The 11,551-nt window shown below is 45.7% G+C and overlaps 1 protein-coding gene across 3 annotated transcripts; it reads left to right on the forward strand.

Annotated features, from left to right (window-relative positions):
- The first annotated feature begins 77 nt into the window (after window positions 1-77).
- Window positions 78-10,997, forward strand: LOC144148330 (alpha-tubulin N-acetyltransferase 1-like). Of its 3 annotated transcripts, XM_077679894.1 has the most exons (9): window positions 80-412; window positions 722-779; window positions 836-927; window positions 1,030-1,195; window positions 1,253-1,423; window positions 2,995-3,058; window positions 6,069-6,121; window positions 6,557-6,633; window positions 10,793-10,997. In XM_077679894.1, the coding sequence occupies exons 1-9, from the start codon at window positions 267-269 to the stop codon at window positions 10,836-10,838; spliced, it is 873 nt and encodes a 290-aa protein (XP_077536020.1). In that variant the 5' UTR covers window positions 80-266; the 3' UTR covers window positions 10,839-10,997. The 3 variants fall into 3 exon arrangements, with proteins under 3 accessions (XP_077536009.1, XP_077536020.1, XP_077536015.1); XM_077679889.1 differs by lacking the exon at window positions 2,995-3,058 and having other exon boundaries at window positions 81-412; XM_077679883.1 differs by lacking the exon at window positions 2,995-3,058 and having other exon boundaries at window positions 78-412; window positions 1,030-1,423.
- Window positions 10,998-11,551: the final 554 nt, after the last annotated feature.

The raw sequence follows: 11,551 nt of genomic DNA on the forward strand, positions 1-11,551 counted from the left end.
ATTTGCTTTGCATAAATGAGCTTCAAAATTACGAGCCTGAAGCCGAAGTCATTGTTAGCCGTGCCAATCATTTCTGAAGCCAACAACAGCCAAAACAAAACAGCAGCCGTCGCCACTGTCGCTTTGGGATGGTCGGTATGGCAGTAGCAGTGGTCTTTGCGTGTATTGTAATTTTTTTTGCCGTTTCAGTCCGTGGCGGCGCATCTGCCTTGTTTTTTGTAGAGCGTTACCTAGTCTGATGTCTTGCGCTTGCATTTCGCACTGGTATGGAATTTCCATTCAGTGTAGCCTTCCTGGAGTTTCAGTTTAATGTTATCGAAAGCGACTTCAAAGTTAGGGATGCGTCAAAGGTAGGGCCGCTACGGGACCTGCCCACTGAAGAGCAACCCAGGACAACTCGGTCGTATCCAAGGTAAGCTAGATGACTCCGTTTGAAAGAAATAACCCGGGTTTTAGGTTTTGACAAGGCAAGCGAGTGACATTACGGAATCCAACATTGCTGAACTGTGGTTGAAAGCTGCTTGCGAGTGGCAACAGAAAAGGTTGCGAACCTCTCGCGTAGCAGATCCCAGTGCTGCTTGTGAACAAAGTTAACCGGAAAATAAGTAAACAAATAATAGAGATCGGGTTCGTATGCCTGTCTACCGTGTGTATATATAAAGAGAAGAGGAAGACGTGTTTGTTGCGTAGGCGGGCTGATAAATGCGTCGCGTATTTTCAGCAATGTGCAGGAGCGCCTGGGCCTGGTTATCGACGCGTTGGGCGAAGCTTCCTGCGCGGTGAGTGGAGAGTGTGTAACATAGCGCGATTCGTGACGAGTGGACGATGGGCGCAGGCGCAGGGCCTGCCAGCACCGGTGACTAGTACCCTCCGCTTGCAAGGCTCGGGCCACCGCATCTACATTCTGGTCGAGCCAACAGCTGGAGGGTGAGGACCCGTTTCCGTTCTGAAGCAGCACCCGTGCCACGCTCTTTGCAGAGTGGTTCGGGAAGGTTGGTTCTGCTTTGTAATACCTCCACTGAATTCCAGAGGCATTGTGCTGGGCCTGCTGAAGGTAGGCTTCAAGCAGCTGTTCCTGCGCGACGAGCATAGCCGGCTCCGGCAGGGGCGACCTCTGTGTCTCCTCGACTTCTACGTGCACCAGAGTCGGCAGCGACAGGGCTGGGGGCGGCGGCTGTTCGACCGTATGGCCGAGGTGAGTGCGGGGGGTCCACCGGGGGAGCAGTTCAACGCCACCAGCGCAATCTTGCAGACGGAGCAGGTGGCTGCAAGCAAGTTGGCCATTGATCAGCCCTCGGAGAAGATGCTGGCCTTCATGGAGCGCCACTTTGGCCTCACCCAACCGCTACCCCAGAGCAACCATTTTGCCGTGTTTCCCGGATTTTTTGAGACGCCTGTCGAGCAGCCACGGCCCCCAGAACAGGTATGCTGTAGAGCTAACAGGGTTGGCTTGTAGTAGCTGTTCTGGGGGCTTAGTTTGGAGGCACGAGAAAAGGACGATTTGCTGAGTGTTGAGAAGGTACACCCAGCAGCAAAATGAGCCGGAGCACGTGAGCGCGTGGCAAAATGCATCGCTGCGACATCTGACATTGCACTTCTAGTTTTGAGACACCCGCGTGCGCGTCCGCCCACATTCGATACCCTGTCTTTTCTTCCACTTCAAGTAGCTAAGCTGACCACATTCAGCATTTGGCCGTAAGGGTCACTTTCTTTGCCAGCATGCCTCGCACACGCTTCGGCTGCGAATGACGATGCTGAAGTGTGTGTTGCTCGCTCTGCCCCGATCCAACAGATAGCATGTCTTGCCCATTTCGGTGATGATCTTGTGCCTAATATTTTCCATCGTGCCTGCATTTTTTGCCTTAAACATGCAGTTGTTTGGTAACTAAAAATGAGCCCACCAAAATGGAAAGGAATTGAGGTGAGAAATAGATTATTTTAATAAAGCGTGATGAGCAGTCACCTTGCGCAAGGGCTAAAGCAGGTATAGACGGAAAAAAATGCGAGCAGAGATCGGCGTGGTCGTGGGATTGACAAAAAAGAACAAGAATAGTAATAGGTTGCAATATGCGTTTAATTGATTGCCGCAGACACAAAGCAGAAATATCGCGTTTAAACAGCGAAACAAATGCTATCGCCCTTAAAACTAAGGTATAGAAATCTAATTGCAATGCGTCCTTTATCAGATCCAGGCAGATGGAGCAAAGCAGGCTTCACCTTTGTTGCTGAAGCATGTGCTAGCGAGAGGTGTTGAGCATAAAAAGTCACCCCTGGCGCCAAAGCACTCAATGCTATCAACTTTGCCACTTGAAGCAAACGAAGACAGGGTAGTATGCAGGGGTTGGATGCGCATGCGCACATCAGTGTCTCGACACCAGAAGTGCAACGTCAGATGGCGCGGCAATGCATTTTGCCATGGGCTCGCAAGCCTCGGCTTATTTTGCCACCGGGTGTACTGGAAATAATTAACTGTACTGGTAATGACGATGAATGACTGTAGTTACAATCAGCATTGTTTTTTGTGCCTACAGTTGTGATTCGTCACTAGGGCACATATGCCTAGAAGGAAAGTGGGAACATTAAAAAAAACAACTGAGTATTGCTGATTGGCTGTGTTTCTTTTTCTGTTCCGGACAGACTTTTGTCTTTAGGGCCAGGGCATGGCACTTCTGAAATCTAGGTCAGGGTGTATTGCTCCCAAGCAGAAAGCTGCTGGGACCTGGGAAGTAAGGGATGGCTGGGACACGTCAGAAATTGCTTTTAGGCCTCAGCCTTGGCAGCCATCTTGAGAGCGATTGACGTGTTATAGATGACTTCCATAGCTTTGTAGTGTAAAGCATATATGTTCCTGTCGCTGCCTTTAAGGCACCCTTAAAAAACCAGTGATAGCAAATTTTTTGCATTTGCAATAACCTTGTTATAAGTAGTCTGTATATAGTGTATAAAACCATGAAGTATGCCCTTGTTTCACAGTGTTCCTAACATGCATTACAGGGGTCCCACAATTGTAGACTGGTGCCATTCACACCGTTGATTGGATTTTTGTGGCCTTGTAGAGGCAAGTAAACAAAAGAACAAGTTGGTCCATGCTGACATAGCCTATCGTGGTACTTCTTTAAAATTTGTATTCGCAAAAAACCTAATATTAAAAATAAAGGGATATTTCATTAAGTAGTATGTGTATATTTCGTTAAGCATTTAATTAGTGAGTGTAGATACATGGATTTCAATTTCTGATGGAGGCGAAAAGCAAAAACGCCCGTGTGTACGAGATTTCGGCGCACGTTAAAGATCCCCAGGTGGTCAAAATTAACCCGGAGCCCTCCACTACGGCGCGCCTCATCGCCTGCGTTGCGTCGGCGCGTTAAACCCTACAATCAATCAATACATGGATTTCAAATATGGATTGTATATTTTTATAAGGGAATTTAATCACTGTTATGAAAGTTTATTGATAACTGTTCAGGAATGAAATAATTATTTGTGGCTGTATTGGCAGCTATATTTCCATAAAATTCAGTGTGAGTGAAATATATTCATTCACCTCATATCTCTGGTTGCATCTCCCATGAGCTATTGAAGGGTGACATTATAGCAGTAATGTTTTCTTGGAACAGCGCAAAGTGACGAGGACGAGGCGTAGACGGGACACAGCGCAGACAGGTGTTTATTGCACAAAATTAGTACTTAAATACAGAATTCTGTTGCAACAAATGAGGGAAAGAGGGAAGAAGAAAGAAACACGCAGACATTTCAAGCCGTCACTGCAGCTCGCGTGCTGTCACCAGATAAGAAAGCAATTTCTTTGTCCGTTAACAACACCGAAGGGTAGCTGACACTCTTGTCTTTGTTAGAATATATCTCGTACGCTTCAACGATCTCCTGTGTCATTTGATGGTTACCTTTATAAATTATGGAGCATTTTCTGAGGTCAGGATAGCAACCACAATCTTTACAATGTGCGCCTAGATGTCTGCTACCTACCTTTTCCACGTTATTGCGATGCTCACGCAATCTGTCATTGACACATCTTCCTGTTGGTCCGGTATACTTTTTCTTGCACTTGTTTAGCAGCATTGAATAAACCACGCCATCCGAGCAAGCCATGGACGGCGTGCGATGTCTGGTGCTACACGTATCAGACTTGACGTGGCCCTCATTAACTTTGTTGCAAAGCTTGGATAGCTTCTTTGGAGTGGAGAATAGCACGTTGACATTAGCGCATTTTCCATTCGTCTTCAGATTATGTGAAAGCGTGTGAAGGTATGGGATAGTAATGATTTTTCTGTCTCTCTCTTTTTGAGCATCTTGCCTGTGTCGTTCATCCTTCACCTGTTTTAGAACATTCTCAGCTACCGAAATCTGTAATTGTAGCGAATAGCTGGCGGCAGTCAGCCGAGCTGTCTGACTGTCAAGACTGGCTTGCATTAGGTGAATACAAGATTTGTTAAGTGCATTCGAGACACACAGCTTCACGAGGCCACGCTTTACCTATTTAGAATGGGCACAATGATATGGGAGTATGGGCTTCAAACAACGAGGCTCATAAGGCCAACAGATATGGTCATTGTAAAAATGCAGTCGAAGATCCAAAAATCTGATGCTGTCTTCGACTGCATTTTCGACTGTCTTCGGCTGGCTGCATTCGAATGCAAGCCTTGACGGACAGATGCCTCGGCTGACTGCCACCGGCTATTCGGTACAATTACAGACTTCGGTAGCTGAGAATGTTCTAAAACAGGTGAAGGATGAACGACACAGGCGAGATGCTCAAAAGGAGAGAGATAGAAAAATCACTACTATCCCATACCTTCACACACTTTCGCATAATCTGAAGAAGAATGGAAAATGCACTAATGTCAACGTGCTATTCTCCACTCCAAAGAAGCTATCCAAGCTTTGCAACAAAGTTAATGAGGGCCAGTCAAGTCTGATACGTGTAGCACCAGACATCGCACGCTGTCCATGGCTTGCTCGGATGGCGTGGTTTATTCAATGCTGCTAAACAAGTGCCAGAAAAAGTATACCGGACCAACAGGAAGATTTGTCAGTGACCGATTGCGTGAGCATCGCAATAACGTGGAAAAGGTAGGTAGCAGACATCTAGGCGCACATTGTTAAGATTGTGGTTGCTATCCTGACCTCAGATAATGCTCCATAATTTATAAAGGTAACCATCAAATGACACAGGAGATCGTTGAAGCGTACGAGATATATCAACATATCCACTCGCCATATTGCCCATATAAATGAAGAAAATTTACTGCTGTCTGCTTTGCTTCTCTGATGTTGTAGTTTGCACAGAAGTAACTAATTGAAGGCCAACTTGGCTTTCTCCAGACTTGTGAGTGGCGGCACTGTTACCATGGTGACGCATAGTTTTGGCATTGCACCATGGCCACACTTGATGGGCAGAGCCTTTTTTACACAAGCTGGCTGACAGTATTCACCAGGCTGACAGGTATAATGGAAATCCAGTCTGCTGTGAGAGTATTTGTTTTTTTCACCAGTGTGCAGTGTAAATCTGGCCCGCTTGGTGAGGAGGAGGATCTATTTATAGAGCTTAGATGTGAGCGCACAGATATTTTAGCCTGCAGATATTATTGGAACTGGTATGGAAGTACAGTTCTTGTTTCCTGACGTAGACACGTGCTAGTTTAGCAGCTCCAACACGCAAAATGTTTTTCATGACTTTTTATGGCTAGTGGATACAAGTGGAATGGCAGGGTGTGTACAGCTGACAGACTTTTCATATCTTCTCGAAACACAGCTGATACATGGCGATGCTGTTGATGGCAAGATGGGGTTTCATTGTTCAATTACAGCAGGGAATATTTGGATCTTAGTGCTTATTCTTGCACTGAGGCGTCTCCACAGTGTAGCATGCATAGTTTGGTATCTGGTGTCTGCATGGTAGGGTATGCAATATTGTGCAACAGTTCAATTACTTAAATTGACACTTAATGTAGTTATATCGTTTCTAGGTGTTCAAGTGAATACAAAGTAGTGAAACTGAAGTATTGGCATTGTTTCTAGTAGTGAAACTGAAGTATTGGCATTGTTTCTAGGTTTATACTCGAGCGCGGCGTCCGCACTCTCTGGACTCTTCTCTGGTTGGCAGGTAAGTGAAAAAGCAGAAGTTCATACAGTCTATGTTGCCACCCACTACAATGTAGCCTTTTGTTTGGCGTGGGCAGAGGTAGGAGGGGAGCTGTTGCTTTTTGTGAGATTTTGTAAGTCGTTACGAGTGCTCGGGAATATGAATTAATCCTTTGCTTATCACTACGATGCACATCACAGGCCAGAAATAGTTTTATCACTTTTTAAAGCTGGTCATAATGTCGGTTCTAATTGCAGTATTACAGGAAAACTCTGTCAGCGCTTTAAAATACTGCAGTGCTGGAAGTTAACACAGTAAGTTAAAATGTTTGTGAAGGGTAAACCTGGTTGGGACTTGTCCGTTAAACAAATGGAACATAGTCAAGTGGGGAATTACTGATGAGGGGGCACAGTCAAGTTTCTTTGGTTAACGGTTGTTTGCTTGAACTGATTACAGCTGCTTGGACTGGCGCAATTACGAAGCGCCCCAACTGACCAGCCGATCCAGGCAGGTCTCTCGCGGCCGCCAGCCACGTGAGTCCTGGCATTCTTGCAGTTCGAATATGTTTTACAAAAGTAAAAGTCTTGCTGTTGGCTTTTCAGCGGAATGACACATAGTAAGGATTTTAACTGCGGCCTTCTTGAGTTGTTTTTATGTGTATTTCTCACCATGTGCCTAGTAAGTAGGCTAGCTTAAAAGCATTGTTTCAATGAAGAGGCCTAGTGGGAAAAATGTAATTGCTGATGGTTGGAGTAGAGAAAAGTAAGATTGCAAGTTAATTCCAACAGGCTGCCAGAAGTGTGTGTGGGGGGGGGGGGGGGGAAGGGGGGGGGGGGGTGGAAGGGTAATGGGCGTCCAGGTATTTGGAGCTCTGGTATTATTCCTTCCCACAGTGGACCCCCCTCTCCAAAGACAAAGGGGGAGGGAGAACCTGACGGGAGGAGAAATTAAAAGGAACAGAAACTAAATAAAAACAATTTAAAATTTAAAGTATGAACTTCTAGGTCAGCCTTGGAATAGTTTTTTTTTTTTCTTTTTGAAGAACATTGCGAACTAGCTGGTGGTGAGAGCATACATCAAAGCCATGTTAGGTTTGTCTGTAGCTTTTGATGGGAACATGATTATTGGTGCTTGTTATTTAATAACAGGCAGCATTTTGTGGCCTCATATAACCTCCGGCCTCAAAAATGGTATTTCTGTGAGATGCTTTCTTTGGTAGCTAAAAAGCTATTAAAGGAGCCATAAAGACAAAATACAAGTTGGGTTTATTAGAAAGACTGCTTAGTCCCGATAACAGTGATACCAATGTCATAGCAATCTTCGAACAAATAATGGAGATATTAAAGAAAACGTGTGAAGCAGTCGCAACCCCCTAGCCAATTTCCCGCAACTTTTCTATGACGTCACGGAACCTTGTTTGTGCGATTGGCGGCCGCCTAACTGACCTGTCGCGACGACACATGACTGGACGTCTGTAATGGGGCCTCTAGTTCCATTTGACGGCATCACTTGAATGCTAACATGCAGTTAACGCACTGAAAATTATGTTTTATTGTTGGCCCGTATGACGTCATTCTTGCTCATAAGACGTCACTGTGGTGCAAAATTTGAAAGTTTTTAAATACTTCTTGCTTTTTTTTTTCGTTAAAAAAACATCTTTTGTGGCTGTAATGGAGCTGAGTGAGATACTGAATCCTAGTTCTTTCAAATTAAATGAAGTTGTATTTTCTCTTCATGGCTCCTTTAAACAGCACTGCAAAATTCTTGAAGTTTTTGCCCTGCAGTTCATTGTGTAGGCAGTTTTGGAGTGCATGGCACTCGCACGTTCAGTGTATTACTTCCTGCAACATGTAGCCAGTGAGTCTGGAATCCAGTGCAGATAAATCCTAATAACTCAGGCTGGTTGAACAAAGTGAACTGGTGTCACAGTTCTGATGCAGTTGTGTGCATCTAAAATATAGCTTCCTTATAACTCCGAGCCTCTTAATTTGAACATTGCTTTCCCCTTCAAGTTCAAATGGATGGGGTTGCACTGTATGCCTATACAAGCAAGGTTTCTCACCTATGGAGAGCCAAGATTGAAAATTACAAGCAGGCACTTTAAGAATGCCGAACTAAGTCAGTGCTGTAAGCAATTGTGTGAACCAAGTTGAGCTGTTTTGAGCTATTTTTTGTTCGCCACCTAATTGACTTATGCACTTCGTACCTTTTTGTAGTTAGTGCAAAATTGTCAGTTACAAGTTGTAAAGCTCCTAACAACCATCCAATCTTGGGCTTACTTTTAATAAAACATCCGAATTCAACATACGACTTCATCACTACATTTAAAGGGCTTATGTGATCGTAATTAGCATACCAATTTAAACCAAAATGTATTTAAACAAAGTAATTAGGAAAACCGAAGGAAGGGGGGCAGAACGGCAGCAACTTCCGCACACCTTCCGTGCTATTGTTGTAGAAACCAACGTGTGCAGTTAGCACATGTAGATAGAGCAACTGCAAATTAAAGGATATTGGATACTTCAGGCACACTTCATATGGTAGGGAAAAAACACAGCGTAGGACTAGTACTGTGGCTGAATCAGTGATGCGCCTATACTGTGCTTGAACTGCCAGCATCCTAACCAGCTGTCACTTGGCTTGAAGTGGGTGCATTGGCACACAGGCACAGTCGGGGGGGTATGTGTGTGCAAGGAACACTTTCCCCTTGTAAACTGTGGACGGCAGTCACCTTAAATGGGTGGAAAAATTTATGGGTAAATTTGTAGTGAGGGAAGTGAATTTTAGCATAGCAAATGCTGAAAAAACTGCAATAGGTTTTCATCCTAGTGCTTGTTTAAGAATGGCCGATTCGCAATTGGTGATTCCCGCGAGTTGCAGGAGTGGAAAGAAAACTGGCTGTACTATTTGGCAATCCCTATGTCGGTCCAGATGCAGCAGCATTTGTCAGGAGTGCCAGCAGCTGTTGCACAGGTGTGCAATGTCGTAAGGCGCCGCTGCTAACTGAGGTGAACACTTCTCTCCTTGGTCAGACATGATCAGTTACGGATCACTGGGTGACACATTTACATGGCTTTGAAGGTTGGCTGCCTCGTAAATGTTGTCAATTTAGGCGTGAGACATGATCACAGGTGTGTGCGCAGGAGGGCGGCTGCCCCCCTAATCATCTGATGGGGGGGGCGCTAAATTTTCCGTTACCTTTACTCAATCGAATCTGTCTCATAAGGTTATGACCGCGTGTGTGTTTTCACGATAATGGCAGCCAAAGCACCCTCATGTTACCTTCCAAAAGCTCTTTACTTTCAGCCCCGGAAAGGCGAGGAAAAAAAGCAGGCCATTGTGAGAAACATGTCACTTAGTTTTCATTTTTGCATCTATTGCCGAGCTTGCCCTCTTTCTACTTTTCCTTGTAAATAATGTGCGTTGCACCGATCAAAACAGCTGGAATTGCAAAACAGATGTATTGCAATTCCATCTCTTTGAAAATAACAATTTTATAACCATTCCTCCTCTTTGCACTGTGTTCTGACCATGAGGCCTTCAGTGGGAAGAGGTCAGGAGTTGCAGGGGGGGGGGGGGGGAGGTGCTGCAGTAAGACTTTGCCCCCCCCCTAGTTGAGAACCCTGCACACGCCTATGGACACGATTATAGTGATTACTTCAGTTTCGCCTTTGTTGTTGCTACTCATCTGTCGAGGGCGATTCTTTTAATGCATTGAATGCATCTGTCGTGTAGTATATACTGTACCATACCGGACAACTCTCCTGATTTGCCTGGGAAACTCCCAATTTTTACCTATCCTCCCGATTGTATGGGAACGGTCATAAATCTCCTGAAAAAACGCCCCAACCACTCTACGAAAGAAAAAAAAAAACATGGCAAGCTGCACCGCCGCGTCGAAGTTGCCATCATGAGTCAGGTAGCCAGCCGAAGTCAGCAGAAATTGTGTGCAAAAAGTTTAGTGAACGCAAACGTGTAGGCCTTTTTTAATAGCTCCATTGACAACATGGCATTGTCGAAGCTGAAGAAGTAATTGCAGTTTTTGAGGTTTTATACTACAGAATTTCCGTGTTTTCTGCCGTCCTAAAAAGGCAAGCACTCTGAATTTTGCTTGAATTGTGCATGCGACGTGAACGTGGTGTACAGCAAGGAAAACAATATAAAACTGCATTTGGCGACGACCAAAAGCACCATGCTGCTGAGAAGCAGGGGACCGTGGGCAATTTCTTTGTCAACAGCAATGAAGACAGTATTGTGCGTGCCGAGAGCCACTTCACCAGATTCTAGTCTGGGATGGGCTATGAGCAATCATACTCTGACAAGTTTCTAAATTAAGCTAAGTCCCCCACAGTGAAGTCTCTGGAAAATCATCAGTATGTGAACTAGCTGGGCAGTTCCCAGTGTACCCTGCTCCTCCCAAGTGTAAATAAATGTAATTTTGAATTTGCTTGGTTGGTAGCATTATTGTGGCGTTGAAATCAAGGCTGATCTTGTAGGCTAGACAGGCCATGTATGCTGCAGCCCCCCCCTTGCGACTAATCTCCCGATTTTCGAGGTCCCCAGGTTGGAAGGTATGCTCTATCTTCACTTTTATGATTGTGTGACCATGTCTGACTTGCTGGCAGCTGTTGTGGGAAGAACAGTGGCACTGCGTGGCCACAGCGCCCTAATGAAATGTGGGTGTCCTTGCAGAGAGCCGCACCTCAGAAGGCCGAGGTTCGTGGCCGTCGCCTCGTGATCAGCTGCGGCTGCGCTGTTCGTCCAAGCGCTCCAGCTCCTGGGGCATCTTTGGCTTACCACCGCCTGACCCCTGCCGGGCTAGCTTGGACTGAGCCCGCATATCGCATATATTTATTTATTCACGTTTAATAAAGGCCCCACGAGGCAACACCGGTGACAGGGAGTGCCCCACTTATTTATGGCAGCAGCAAGGGGAAGCAGAAGCTTCATCTAGAGCCAGAACTGCTGTGCACCTACTGCCAGCATGGGCTGTCTAGGGCTCCTGCTTCCTGGTGGGCCACACAGTGACCATCTTTTGTGTGAAGTGTGCCTAGGCACAGGGTGCCACTGGTCTAGGCATGGTGTGTGATGCAGCTGAGTGCTACGGCCTTTACTGGCAGTCGCACGTGCACCGCAGACCACAGTGGGCGGGTACTCTTGGGAAAGCACTTTGCCTTATGTCTTAAATGGTCATAGAGAACTCGATGAATAACTTGAGCTAGGCGAGGGAAGCCTTAAGATGTGAAGGCGCCATAAAAATACATATTCAAAGCAAACGCCAGGTGCAGTATTCTCGTGTTTTGCCCCCTTTGTGTTTGTTTCAAAAGTGTCCGTTTTGAGCGAGTCCCGATTGGCTAAAAGCGAACAACTGGATGTGACGTAACGCAAGCGCAGCAGAGCTAGTTTACGTCTTCTCGGAACAGACGATTTGAATTTGAAAAAGGCGAAGGT

The sequence above is a fragment of the Haemaphysalis longicornis genome, unplaced genomic scaffold (assembly GCF_048455015.1).
Source record: "Haemaphysalis longicornis isolate Haplotype H1 unplaced genomic scaffold, Haemaphysalis longicornis Haplotype H1 scaffold_1, whole genome shotgun sequence".
Classification (NCBI taxonomy): domain Eukaryota; kingdom Metazoa; phylum Arthropoda; class Arachnida; order Ixodida; family Ixodidae; genus Haemaphysalis; species Haemaphysalis longicornis.

Excerpts from the sequence above, each read along its gene's own strand:
- LOC144148330 (XM_077679883.1), top strand. The coding sequence starts at position 267 with ATGGAATTTCCATTCAGTGTAGCCTTCCTGGAGTTTCAGTTTAATGTT. Across the intron at positions 6,122-6,556 it reads GACTCTTCTCTGGTTGGCAG|CTGCTTGGACTGGCGCAATT; the intron begins GTAAGTGAAAAA and ends AACTGATTACAG. Across the intron at positions 6,634-10,792 it reads CTCTCGCGGCCGCCAGCCAC|AGAGCCGCACCTCAGAAGGC; the intron begins GTGAGTCCTGGC and ends GTGTCCTTGCAG.